General features: G+C 39.0%; 1 protein-coding gene across 2 annotated transcripts in view; it reads left to right on the top strand.

Moving 5' to 3' along the window:
* Positions 1 to 14855, top strand: part of LOC109917134 (glucagon-like peptide 2 receptor) — a 59922-nt gene that overhangs the window by 17798 nt on the left and 27269 nt on the right. For both annotated transcript variants that reach the window (XM_048611039.1, XM_048611038.1), the window contains exons 4-8: positions 3036 to 3142; positions 6484 to 6640; positions 8216 to 8375; positions 12705 to 12765; positions 14416 to 14485. In XM_048611039.1, the coding sequence (XP_048466996.1) occupies positions 3036 to 3142; positions 6484 to 6640; positions 8216 to 8375; positions 12705 to 12765; positions 14416 to 14485 (555 nt within the window). The remainder of the gene's footprint in view (positions 1 to 3035; positions 3143 to 6483; positions 6641 to 8215; positions 8376 to 12704; positions 12766 to 14415; positions 14486 to 14855) is intronic.

Below are 14855 nucleotides of genomic sequence, written 5' to 3'. Positions count from 1 at the left end.
AAACCATTGGGATGCTTGTAAATTTTGTTCATTTTGTAAATTGTAAACTTTGCCACAGTAATTCTTGGTTTTTCTAGTCGTCTGGAAATGGAGATTTTTCTCTTTACAGACTCCATCTGAGCACCCTCACGGCCAGACAGTGCTATTGGTTAGTTCAGGATAACTGTATTCCAGAAAGGTTCAGAAAATCTAAAATTCCATTTGGTCTTCATTCTGCCAAAGCATCTGAAAATGTTAATTTTGCCCCAGCATCCTTGTTCAAACAACTAGTGGAGTTCAGGGTGTATTTGCTTAATTTAAAAAAAGAGACTGTTCAAATTTGTTCCAGTCTCTCTCATGAAGTTATTAACTCATCCTATGGACAGTTCTAATGCTGCACTGTTTCCTATATGTTTCTGTCACAGTACTCTTCCATCACAATGTTGTTCATCAGATCTTGGCAGATAAAAAGTACATTAGAAATTTGGAACTCTCTTCTAAATATGGCCACAAATGCTGGATCTGTCATTCATTTTAAAACTGAGGTTTATCAACTTTTGCTTTCCAAATACATTAAAACAATGCTTGCCAGACTATTTTCCAATGAGTCCTTATTTTAATACTTGAATACTAATGTGATTTCACATGCCAACAAAAACAATACAGCAACAAAGCATTGTAGTAACAATCAGTACATAATTATAAAGGCTAGATCTCCTGTTTAAACCAGACTTGTGTGTTAAATTGCACATATTGAACATTTAATGATGACCAACAACTGGCAACTTGGAAGGATAATGAAGCAGACTTAGGAATAGACAAATGAACCTATATTAACAGCTGAGCAGAAAAGCAGGGAGAGACAGAAACATGAGCTGATAACAGCAAGGACACTGCAAGACTCTCTTTCTCTTCCTGACTCTCTCTCTCACTTTCTGTCAACCTCAAAAAGCAGTGCCAGTTACATAAGCAACTTCATTTATTGAAAACTCAGGTCCATAAATTTTGCCACTATGGTACAGAATGAGTCAACAAATAAACAACCGACCTCAGATTTGAAATCTAATACTTCAAAGACTCAATAGACATTTTCATGCAGCCTACTCCTCCTATCCAGACTGGACACTTTCTCTTTTTACAACTTATTAGCTGTGTGTTGTGCATGTGCTTGACATCCCATTTTGATTATTTTCAGGGAGTTAGTATAGTAAAATCCCCTTTCTTTCATTCAAGAACATCTTGTAATTGATTCATTAATTTTGATCTAGTTAATTATATTTTGATTAAATGCTAAATGAAAAATTTGATAGATGGAGAGGATGTGAAAAGGAGGGGAGCCAACTCCCATTCAACAACTGGTTGTAAGACTAACATGGTAGAGATTGTAGATGTCTTTTAATGTTTGAAGTTTCCAAGTTTGCTGTACAGATGTACATTGTTGTACGAAGCAATAATATCTTTATTAGTAAGTACTTTGAAAAACATTTTGTATTTGTCGAATTATAACATGGAAAGGAGTAACTGACATCAGGACAAAGTATTAAATGGCATACACATAATGAACATAATTTTCTGATAGGTGTTTATGAAACAGGATTTATTTGTGCCTAAGGTTCCTGAGTAGATTTGTAGCTCGGGTTGTGGATGCTGTGGTTGGTTCGCTTGCCGAGCTGGATCATAAGTTTGCAGACGTTTCATTACCCTGCTGGGTAACATCACCAGTGCAGCCTCCAATGAAGCGTTGTTCTGTTTTCCTGCTCGTTATTTGAAATCTGGGATCCATTGGAGTTGATTACCTCATTTCTGGATTTTCTTTGAAGTGGTGTGTATAATGTCATCTACATGACCCATACCCACTCATCTCCATACACACAGACGCGGAGAACCACCAGTTCGAATGGGACAACATCAGGATCCTAGGACAGGCCAAACAGAGACAAGCACGGGAATTTCTAGAGGCCTGGTTCTCCACCAAGAAGGCCATCAATAAACACATAGAATTAGACACCACCGCAAAGAAAAACTGGAAATGAGGTCATCAACTCCAACGGACCCCAGAGTTTAAATAACAAGCAGGAAAATGCAACAATGCTTCATCAGAGACTGCACTGATGATGTTATCCAGCAGGGTAATAAAACGTCTGCAAACTAATGAACCAGCTTGGCGAGCGAACCAACCACAGCTTATTTGTGACCACAGTATTCTTCAAAACATCACAAGATGATAGGTTTTTTGATATGTGCTGGGGTAAGGCAAATTCCTTACCACTGTATATTTACCTTATAATTATTCAGGATAATACATCTATAAGAACTATTTCTTGACTTACCTCGTCTCTCTCACTCTTTTCGACTGAATTATGGTATCCTGATTTATGGAAGGAACATTTGCGTCGCACAAATGCTAGCCAAGGCCATACCCAACCAGAGACAAGCTAAACATCTGTCCTTGATTTTCAGTACCATTACCATTCCTAAGTTCCCTACTATCAACAGTCTGGAATGGTCATCTTTGACCAGAAGCTGTGTACCATGTATACCTGAGCAGGCTAGAGTTTGGGTATTGCACAAGGAGGCTCCCTCACTGATTCCTCACAGGCACCACCTCAACTAATGACGAGGACAAGTGCAGCACTTTCATTGGAAAAGATCCACTTACAAGTTCTCCTTCATGTACCACAACATCCTTACTTTGATATATCTTTTGCAGCTTTTTCATGCTCACAGTTTTCAAAATTCTGGAACTTCCCACACAACAACGTTGTAGGAATATCTTCAATGCAGAGACTGCAGTGGTTCAAGAATGGAGTTGACCAATACTTTCTCAATGGTTGGGTACTAAATGCTGATTTTTCCCAGGCTACTGAAAATCAATGTAAAAGTTTGGGTGTTGGCTCTCACTTCAATTTCTCAATAAACAATTTGAAGACAAGGTGTACTCTTCCATAAGTAGGAAGTCGCATTTGTTGTAAGTCAGTTATTCAAGAAAGGGAAGCACAGCTCATCTTCCTCTTAATAATGCCATGTTGTGGTTTTGCTTTGTCATATCTTTGCAGAAAAATCAACATGGGTTACTGAAAGTTCTGCAATTGATCTACACTGTGGGTTACTCTCTCTCATTGGCCTCACTCTCACTGGCTGTGCTGATACTGCTGTGGCTCAGGTTTGTTGTCTGCTCATGTTAAACACTCCTAATATTATTGCTGGAATTAGTGATATTTAATATTATTATAGCTTTATTGTCCTACCTATTGACCCTATTTTATAGGACAAGTCAGGGGCATTCTGAAACCATTGTCCAGCATAAATGAGCAGTACTTTGTGAGATCCCTTGCATCAACTGGTTATGTAAACCCTCCCCCACCCCACCCACAATAAAAACAAAGAACTATGGATGCTGGAAATCAGAAATAAACATAGAAATGGCTGAGAAAACTCAGCCGGTCTGGCAGCATCTGTGGAAAGAAAGCAGAGTTAACGTTTCGGGTCCTATGACCTTTCATCAGAACTACCCCTCCTGTCTAACATATCAATAATACCATGTCTTTCTTAATGGTGTGCTGAACAACGGAATTAATTATTAGTTTGCGTGCTGGAAAAGGTCCAAATGAAAAGACAACAGAGATGACCATGAGGGAAAAGAGGAAATGGTATAAAGCCATAACTTCTTTCTGATAATGGGATAAAACTCCACTGTCTAACAATATAGTTACATTGCTGCTGATCTGGATAATATTGTAATGTGCTTGTAACTACATTGATAGAATTAGAATTAGAATTAGCTTTATTGTCACATGTGCTCACATGAGTACATGTTTATTGTCCCCACTTCGAGTGCCATCAGTGCCACCATTTATAGTACAAAGATACCTAGGTACAGCTTCTTCAGTTGCAAGATTAGTTACAGCGTAACAATGTCACTAACGCATGGTGCCGTCCCAGGTACAGAATACCCTAGGTACAATCCTTTGTTACAGTACAGAGAAATTTTAAAAAAAGTTACATTACAGCTATACACAGTATAACCATAGGTCAGAAAAACAAGAAGCAAAGTTGATCATGTGTTATGCAGCACATATGGAGTAGCCTGAAAATTGTTAGATAAAGTTTCATCAACATGAATTGGGAACCTGAATTCTGTTGTCTAAAACTGACATCTCTGTTCTTAATGAGCTCGTTAAAATACTCATTGTGATGACCAAATCAGAAATATTTTTTGCCCGTCAAATCTATGTACCTCTTTGGTGAAGGGTGTAAACCCGAAGCATCAACTTTCCTGCTCCTCTGATTCTGCCTGACCTGCTGTGCTCCTCCAGCTCCACACTGTATTGACTCTAACACCAGCATCTGCAGTTCTTGCTATCACAAAACTAATCCCATTGTGCTGCTGCCTCCTCTAACTTGCTCTGGTTTAAATATTGATCTTTTTGAATATTGAATGTTAAGTAGTAATCTAATAGCAAAGCATTCTGTTAATCTGCTCTATCTTTCTGAAATTATTGGCAATCTATCTCACATTTACCAAAGCCTCTACTTTTCCTTTTGTAAGATGCAGCTAATTTCTTTACTTAAAGTTGTATGTGAGACATGTTAAAAAAACTTCCTCTGAAAGTCCACTTGTGTGGGGTCGACTGAATCGCTTTCAGCAATCCAGTTTCTTCCACAAATTGCACTAGATTTGTCAAACCAGTCTGTGCTAGCTGCCAATACATCTCCAAATGCTCACTGTGTTGGTCTTCAATTAATGATTTCCACAGTTTGCCACAACCAAACTATGTTTCTGATACTTTTTGAACAAAAATGTTAGATTAGTTAACCTTTGGGTCCCATTCAGTGGATTGAAAAATTGTGGTCATCGATTCTGTTATTTCCACTCTGCCCTCCATTCACAGAATTGTACTTATGCCACCAACATCCAATGACATATTGTCTAAAGGTTTCAGTCAAATTCCTTTTACACAATGACATCCAACAGTGATTATAAGTCCATCTTCCTCTTCCAATTCAATTATATAAACTGATGCATAATATTTTTGTCATGAGGTGGAGGTGCTGGTGTTGGACTGGGGTGGACAATCAGAAGTCACATGACACCAGGTTATAGTCTGACAGATTTATTTGAAATCGCCAGCTTTCGGAGCGCTGCTCCTTCATCAGTTAAAGTCACGCAATATTTATATGTAATCTCAGTCATTAGTTCTGTACCCACAAGTAGATTGCCAATTTATCATCATTTAATCATTCCTTTCGCTGTTAAATGCTAATAAAAACCTATACAATTTTTTTTGGTTCTCTGCTCTATTTTCTAAATTCCTCACAATTTTATTATTGCTAACACCATTTTTTTTTGTTTCACCTAATTTTAATGGGCTAATTCACCTCTGAAGCTCCCTTCTTTGCAGATCCCCCTTTTTATCCAGTAGGTATCTGTTTTACAAGATACCAGTTCATGTTAAATATTCCCTACTGTTGATTCATTATCCACTTTCAATATTTTCTTTCATTAGTTTGAGGCAGATTGCATCTTATCTCTTCAATCTTTGACTTGCCCCAGTCAGTGTCGTAACCTTTGATTCTTCATTGACCATTACTTCTCTTCACACTGACCATGTCCATGTCCCTATTAGTGTTTCTAATCCTTCAAAACTATTTCTTATAGCTTTAGCAGTTTGCCGGAACCAAATAATGCTTCAGCCACTATTGAGGTGAGATATGGAGCTATTATCGCTGGCTTATTAATCCAGAGACCATGGTAATGTTCTGGGGACCTGGGTTCAAATCTTGCCATGGCAGATGGTGGAATTTTAATTCAGTAAAAATCTGGAATTAAAAGTCTAATAATGACCATGAACCGTTGTCAGGAAAAAAAAACCCTCTGGTTCACTAATATCCTTTCAGGAAAGAAACTGCCATCCTTATTTGGTCTGGTCTACGTGTGACTCCAGACCCTCAGCAATGTTGTTGACTCTCACATGCTGTCTGGACAATTAGGAATGGGTAATGAATGTTGGCCTAGACAGTGATGCCCACATCCTCTAAATGAATAAAAAAAACTCTGGACCCCATATGAAACATTGCACATTTTCCTTGTTGATTATGAAATATTATATCTAGGAAAATCCACATATGGGTTCACACAGGATTAGAGGCATCACCACCCCCACAACCTGTTTAAACCTGACTTTGTCTCCAAGTTAAGGCTTGTGTTTGATGGTAGTGAAATGGTTCCAAATATATCCTAATAACAGATCTTTGAACAGAAGCTTTAACAATGCTGTGAGCATTACGTACAACAGCAACTGGGGCCAACAACTTATGTCTATGTCAATGGACCTATTAGTGATCGAGCCCATTAGTAAAATTTAGAAGAAATACGTTGGAAATATTTCTAGGAGAATGCTTGTTTTGCCCGTTTGCATTGGAGCTTCAGTTTGATCCAGATTATGTGGAGTCCAAAGAGAGCCCTGGTAACTGTATTTGGTTTCTTAACCCTGTTTTCTGTAGGAAGCTGCATTGTACTCGAAACTACATCCACATGAATTTATTTGCTTCCTTTATTTTGCGAGCACTGGCTGTCCTCGTAAAAGATATGTTCCTGAATAATACTTACTCCAAACGCCCAGAAGATGAAATGGGATGGAAGACCTTTTTTGACACAGAGGTATATTTGATATCCTATATAGAGTTATAGAGTTATAGACTAATACAGCATGGAAACAGGCCCTTTGGCCCAAACTGGTCCATGCTGTCCATGGTGCCCAATCAGCTAGTTCTCTTTTGTGACAGAGCTTTAAACCATCTTAGAGCAAATATATCACTGTCATGAGTGTATGACTCTCCATTGTTGTCAGCAACACATCTCTTCCTCTCTATTTGTCCTCTCTTTTTATCTGTACAATTACCTCTTTTAGATCATTTAATGTTCCAAGTGAGTCCAAGTGATTTTGAAATGAATGATTCTGCAACCAATGGGTGATATTTGGATCCCGTGATTGATCTTAAAACAGTTATATAGAGAATACTATTTTCCCAAGATAAGGTTATCTAATGACTCAATCACTTGAGGACAGTAACTGTTGCTCCCCATTAGCAATAAACAATGTAAGCATATCTGTAGGTTTTTCATATGGTCTTGCCTTGCATCGTAAACAAGATACAATCATAGCATTTGTTATGATATTGAACCATGAGAATCTAAATGTTTCAGTCCTTTACTGCTAATATATTCCATCCTTCAAGAACATTTTTTTTATTATTAATTCAGCGAATATGGGCTTCTCTGGCTGGGCTAGGACACAGTGCCATCCCTAAGTGCCTTTGAAAAGGTGGTGGTGAGCTACCTTCTTGAAACACTGCGGTTCATTGTGTGTAGGTGCACCATAATGCTACTAGAGAGGTAGTTCCAGGATTCTGATGCTGTGAGAATAAATGAATGATGATATATTTCCAACACAGGATGGTGATTGGGTTTGGGAGGAAATTGCAGGTTGTAATGTCCCCACGCATTATTGATCAAGGTGGTAATGGCTGTAGGTTTGGAAGGTGTTGTCTAAGGAGCCTTGGTGAATTTCTGGAGTGCATCTGATTGATGGGACATACTGTTGCTTCTGTGCATCATTGGTAGGGGAACTGAATGGTTGTGGATGTGCTGTCAACTAAGTGGGTTGCTTTGTCCTGGATAATGTCAAGCTTCTTGAGTGTTGTAGGAGCTGCACCCATCCAGACAAGGGGGGTGGTATTCCATCATACTCCTGAGCTGAGACTAAAAGATGGTAGTCACAGTCTGGGGAGTCAAGAATTGAGTTACTCACTGCATTTGTTAAAACAAAACACGAAAGAGGACAGCAATGTTGTGATTAAGAGCTGTGCAATTTGCTGTCTGTCTAGATCAAAAATTCTATATAACCTGTAGCATTTTATCCCTGATACTTGGAGTCACCGAACCATTATCCTTTCTGTTCATAGGTTTTCTCTGGGTTTGAGCCTAACATGAAAAGCTAAATACCTTGACAGCACTATTAGAATTCTGTTGTACTACAGGAAGATCATATCAGCATGATAGCACAATCACTGAGTTTCTGGAGAATTTGTTCAGCCAAAAGTTACTACTCTAGTGTTCTCATAAATAAAGCGAGCCAGTACAGAAACATCAGCAAAATGAATCTGATGTTTTACTATCCGCTCTAAAAGGCATTCAAGTAGTTATTGACAAAGCGTGGACTTTCTCTCTTGGCAGGTTTCAAATGGATGTAAGATGGCACAGGTTTTCATGCACTACTTTGTTGGAGCCAACTTTTTCTGGCTTTTGGTGGAAGGAATTTATCTTCATAAAATGATCGTCCTTGCTGTCCTTTCAGAGAAAAGACTGTTAAAACAATATGTCCTGATAGGATGGGGTAAGTGAATCAAAAGTTCAAAATGTTCTTCACTGTTTTAAAAGGTAATCTTTTTGTTTTTGATGGCTGTGTATATTTATTAACTGCAGCTGAACATTCAGGAAAAGACAACTGACCCTATTCCCAACCCTTTAATCTCATAGGTGTGGATAAATGTTAAGAACTGCTGAAAAATACATCAGCATGGCAAAGTTTTATACTTGTCTTAGTGGTAGACCTCTGGTTAAATGATTGACTGTCCAAGTCCACTCCCGAGAATGGAGCATTAGGTCTAGGCTCTCACTGCAGCATTCTGAAGTTTTGGAAGTTGATACTTTAGATGAGGCACCACTTGCTTTCTTGCAAATGAGGGACCCCAGTGACAAATGTAATAGATCCAGAGACACTGTTTTAAGGAAGAGCAGGAGAGTTGTCCACTGAATCCTGTCCAGTCGGTATCTCTCAACAGTAAGACTGAAACTGGTAACATGGTCATTATTTTGCTGCTTTTTCTGGGACCTCACTGTGAATTAGCTGTCATAACAACAGTGACTACATCTTCTGAAGTACTTAACAGGCTACATTGTGCCAGTGATGCCCCAGAATCATGAAAAACAAGACATCAAGGAACATACTTTATCTTTACTTCTAATGTTTGATTATTCCTGCATCCCCACAGGAAAAAAAAAGCTTGACCACCCTGACAGCTTCTGGACCTCATTCCAAATCAAGTGATAATCTTGTCACAATGGATATTCTAGTATTGGTTTATGATCTCATTTTGAACATTGCCAAACTTCTCCACCAATTTACTACTGCATGCTGCAAATGCTACTTCTCTTCCTATTTTGAGTACATCTCTCCATTTCTCTCTTCATTTCTGTTCAATCACGATGCTTGTTGTTTTGTCTCTCATGTATCCACACCCTTCATACCCACCCCATCCCACCCTCAATTCTACTGCAGCCCACCAAAGCTCTAACAGAGGAAGCCCAAGCTATGGAGCATAGGCTACATAAGACTAGGCTATTCAGCCTAATTTGTATTAGTATTTCATTTATGCAACGTTTTCTTGTTTAAATTTTGAAGGTTTTTGAAAGGGTTGCTCCTAATCCTGGGAGTTATTAAGAACTGCCGATGCTGGAGTCAGAGGTAACACAGTTAGGAGCTGGAGGAACACAGCAGGCCAGGCAGCATCAGAGGAGAAGGAAAGCTGATGTTTAGGGTTGGGACCCTTCTTCAGAAATGGGGGAGGGGGAAGGGAGCTCTGAAATAAATAAAGAGAGGAGGGGTGGGGCTGGGGAAGGTAGGTGGGATGGCGATAGATGAATGTAGGTAGGCAGTGGTGGGGATTGGTCAGTGAGGCCCATGGGAGGAGCAGATAAGTAGGAGAGAAGACGGACAGGTCAAGGAGGCAAGGATGAGGAGGAGAGATGGCCGTGGGATGAAGCTGGGGCTGGGGAGATTTTGAAACTAGTAAAGTCCACATTGAGACTGTTGGTTTGTAGGCTCCCAAGGCGGAATATGATCCTAATCCTGATGTTTTTTGTCCGTTAATCTTCTATCAGAGTAGCAATGTTTGTTAGTACCTACAAGCTGAAACAAATACAGATTGAATTTAATTTAGACAAGGATCTCCATAGGTGGCATCTGTTCCATCTTGTTTTATGTCATCAACAAACTTGTAGATATTACGTTTGGTCCCTACATTCAAAACATTGAAAAATGTTGTGAAAAGCTAAGGCCCAAGCAGTAATCCTTGCAGCCTTTTCTTTTGACCTAATGCAGTCTATAATTTCTTTTATTAGCCATGGTTGACTCACATTTTCTGTTGAACATTTTTGTGCCACAAATTAGGTACATTCACTTCTGTATCATTCTTTGATACATTTCTTGTGTTCCATGTATTAACTTTTAAATACTAGCTATTGCCTGTCTATAGCTATACCTTTCATTGCAGTTTCCCTATCTACTGTAGCCACCTTTCCCATCATACCTTTCTAGTTTCCTTTGTTTAGAATTAAGATCCTAGTTGGTTCCTCAACATACTATTTGAGACAGCAATGGTATATACATTCTAGAAATTCATCCTCTACAAAATTGAGCTAATTATGTTTATCCAATCTATAATCAGTCAAAATCCAGTTTAAATTCACCAACAATCCTCATACAACACCTTCCAAACCCATGATCACTTCTATCTAGAAAGACAAGGGCACAGAAACATGGGAACACTACCACCTCTAGGCTACTCACTATTGCGACTTGGAAATATATCGCTGTTCCTTCACTGTCACTGGGTCAACATCTTGGAACTCCCTCCCTAAAGGCATTGTGGGTTAACCCACAGCAGGTGGACTGCAGCAGTTCTAGAAGGCAGCTCAGCACCACCTTCTCAAGGGCAATTAGGGATGGACAATAAATGCTCGCCAGCCAGTGATGCCTATGTACCATGAGTGAATACAAAAAATTCAGTTGATGTCCCCTAATATTATTGTATTACCCTTGCAATATGCATCTCTAATTTCCTGATTTCTATTGCACCCTGAATTGACACAACTGGTGGTAGTCTATAAATAACTCCCACCATCATTTAGTACTTTGTGCTGTCTCTCAGCTCTGACTCTACTTTTTGATTTTCAGAACTAAGATCTTCTCTCACTAATGCATTCACTAATGTTCCCAGTGTGGTCTCCTCTACACTGGGGAGACAATGCGTAAACTGGCTGACTGCTTTGCAATTCATCTATGTCCTGTCCATATAAATAACCCTGAGCTTCCAGTCACTTGCCACTTCAACACACCACCGTGTTCCCACGCCAACATTTTTGTCTTGGCCCTGCTGTAGTGTTATGGTGAGCCTTAGCGCAAGCTCGAAGCACAGCATTTCATTTGCCCCTTGGGAACCCTGCAGCTTTGCTGACACAACATTGAGTTCAATAACTTTAGAGCCTCATGCTACCCTTCCATGTTTTTTACCCACAGCACACTGATCAGATCCAGTTGGTGTCTTTAGATCTGTCTTTTGTAACATTTAATTGAGAAGGGTTATTTGAAAAGCATTCCTGAATTGGAATGCCCCCAAAAAGGTACTAGAATGATACACAGCACAATTTAAGCTTTATATATTTGTGATTAATTCACTTCATGGCATTGACCACCCTATTTTTGTAACCTTTCAGCTCTTCTTTCTCCAATTCTCAAGCTCTGACTTCTTGTGCATTGCCCATTTCTTTCAGCATTTGTGTCGATATCATTTAGGCCTTACACTTTGAAGAGAAAAGCCTTTGCATTTCCTTCTCCTCTTTGAAAAGCTCCTTTAAACTTATCACCTTGACCAAGATTTAATGACTTGTCCTAATATTTCCCTTTTTAGCTCCCTGTCAGTTTTTGTCTGATGATGTTTCTGTGTACCGCATAATTTCTCGCATTGATGTTGCAATATAAATGTAGATTGCTTTTCAATTCCCAAGCTGTCCTGTGCTCTGTTTATAAGACCATAAGATGTACAAGCAGAAGTAGGCCATTCAGCCCATTGAGTCTACTCTGTCATTCAATGAGGTCATAGCTGATCTCATAATCCTCAAGTCCACATTCCTGCCTTTTCCCCATAACCCTTGATTCCCTCACTGATTAAAAAGTTGTCTTTGTCAACCTTGAAAATACTTAACAACACAGCCTCCACAGCCCTTTACTTCTGGAGTATTCAGCATGGATTTCTTGGAAAGGAAAAATTGCTTTTCCATCTATTGACTTATAAGAAATGATGGAAAAGGTCAGTTGTGATTTTTGGAATGGCAAGGTAGCTGTGTGTTTTGATGGTGTAATAAATTTTGGAGGTTGGGATGACTTTGACTGGTAATATATTGAAGTATCTTCAAACTATGTTTTTCATTAATAAGATTATCACAGTGCAGAACCTCAAGAGTAGGAGAAACTCAATTGAAAACTCTATTAAGTCGTTCAAAGTGTGGAAGTGTAAGTGGAATAGGTTCGGACTTCCAGGTGCTTCTTTACCTCCCCAAGGGCCTGTAAGAAACCCCAGTTGGGAGGGCGGTGAGGTTCACATTTCTCTTAAGGTGTAACAGCGATGCCATTTCCACCTGTAACCTGAGAATAGCAACTTGGTGCTGCTGTGGCATTCTGAGGGGCTGAGCTTTCCCGTTTCACTTGGAGCTATTACTTGAGTTCTCCAGTCTCCAGAAGGATACCTTTAATGCATCCACTGGATAAAATTGTCATAGTTGCCTTACTCCATCTGAGTCTCCACACAAGGCTCTGAGTAGCATTCTTCCACAGCTCAAGGGCATGTCTTGATGTGAATCAACAATGAACTTCTTTCTCTTTCAGTGTGCCCACTATTCTTTGTTATACCTTGGACAATTTCAAAGGTTATCTATGAGAATGAATGGTAAGATTTACTAAAAAGTAAATTAATTCCTTTATAACACTATTAATAATTGGATTAGTGTATTGTTTTATATTCTTGAAACATAATGAATCACCAAACAATCTCTCAGACTCCTCAATAAAATACAAGAAATGTTTCTAAACTGATCAATGATCCCTCTCTCCCATTAGTCTTTCACTTTCACTTCATTGCAAATGTTGATGTCTCTCTTAATTTTATAAATAATGCAGTTATCAGTATCCTTTGGCACATTTCTTTCTTTCTCCTGCTGGTGTTTCACTTAAGGCCACAGTTACATCCAACTGATAATAACTTGGTTTCAATGCCTTCCTGTTACCAACATGCTCACTCCAATGAAATCAAGGTTCCTTGCACAATCTCCTTGGCATTTTCCTGGTATTCTTCACCATCTTGAGTTTTCTGGTCCTCCCACAAACTTCAGCCTTTGAAATTAAAGTTTGGCTTTGCCGAATTGCTTACCCAGCCTTATCTATCACACTTTCCAATCTTTACATATTGTCTTTAATCTTCCTTAAGCTGAGAAATATGTTAGAATCATTTTTTAAAAAGGCACAAAAAGAGGCCAGTTAGCCTATCATGTCTGTGCCAGTCCTAAAACAAAAGGGCACTGTAAGAATTCATAGTTATGTTTCTATGCTGACCTGGTAAGCATTGGTAAATGTGAGAAAGTTGGCTATATGATTTGAGTGAAGTTATTGATAGTCTCATCTGGAAAAATTACCTGCCAAGCCATTTCTAGGTGCACCATGATCGCAGTGGCAACTGGAAGGTACATTTTGGGTTGATTCCCTGCCATTCCTGATGCCAGGGAATGTAAAACAGGCAATCTGGTGGATCATCAGGGGGCCGGTGATATTTGCAATAATAGTGAGTATTGAAACATGTGGATCTTTCCAGCCATTTTTAATTGGCCATAATTGTGGCCTTCTAAACTTTCAGTGCAAGGTGTTGTTTCAATAATTAAAAGTATAAAATATTGTAAATATTCAACAGGTCTGCAAAAATCGTTCAAAGTGAAATAAATTTAATGCTTCAGGTTAATGGCCTCTTCCCATTCTGTTTCTTTCTCCCAGGATACTGTCAGATCTGCTGAACATTTTCCAGTATTTTTCTATTCTTATTTCACATTTCTGTCTTTGATACTTGTCGCTGTTTACAGTTTCTTTTATTCACTCATGGGACATGGGTGCTGTTGGCTGGCCAGCATTTATTGTCCGTCCCTACTTTCCCCTTGCGAAGGTAGTGGTGAGCTGCCTTCTTGAACCCCTACAGTCCATATGCTAGAGGTAGACCCACAATGCCCTTAGGGTGGGCATTCTAGGATTTTGACCCAGTGACAATAAGGGAATGGCGACATATTTCCAAGTCAGGATCAGCAGTAAATCTTGTAGATAGTACACACTGCTGCTACTGAGCGTCGGTGGTGGAGGGAGTGGATGCTTGCGGATGTGGTGCCAATCAATGGGGCTGCTTTGTCCTGGATGGTGTCAAGCCTCTTGCATGTTGCTGGAGCTGCACCCATCCAGGCAAGTTAGAATAACAATTGCAAAAAAGTGCATTATTTTTCAATTCTGAGAAATTAATATTTAAAAAGAAATAATGACTTACAGAAGTGTTTTTGTGCATCAGGTGCTGGGGGACAAACAAACACATGGCAATCTGGTGGATCATCAGGGGGCCGGTGATATTTGCAATAATAGTGAGTATTGAAGGTAGCTTTCTATTGGTATATATGTAAGTAAAATTGTCATTAAACAATTTAATTCTCATCTCTATCCTATAATTTCATATCCTGTTCAATGACCTATCTCGCTTATGCTTTAGAAATGTTGTATATGGTGTTTACTGATAATAATAGGTCTGGAGTCCAATGCTTTACACAAATAGCGTATATACTCGTGTAAAAGTCGAATTTTTTAGTCTGCTTTTTTTTTAAATTTATGGGGTTGACTATTACACGGACACTAATTTTGAGGGGCTGAAATTCATACTACAGTCCAAAAAACCATATCATTAGCAGAAGCCCAATTGATCTCTAAACGAATAAAGAAAAAAAACACAATGAATTA

Source organism: Rhincodon typus, chromosome 23 (assembly GCF_021869965.1).
Source record: "Rhincodon typus isolate 14 chromosome 23, sRhiTyp1.1, whole genome shotgun sequence".
Classification (NCBI taxonomy): Eukaryota; Metazoa; Chordata; class Chondrichthyes; order Orectolobiformes; family Rhincodontidae; genus Rhincodon; species Rhincodon typus.
The sequence above is the reverse complement of the archived record's forward strand: the minus strand, read 5'-3'. Positions and strand labels throughout refer to the sequence as shown.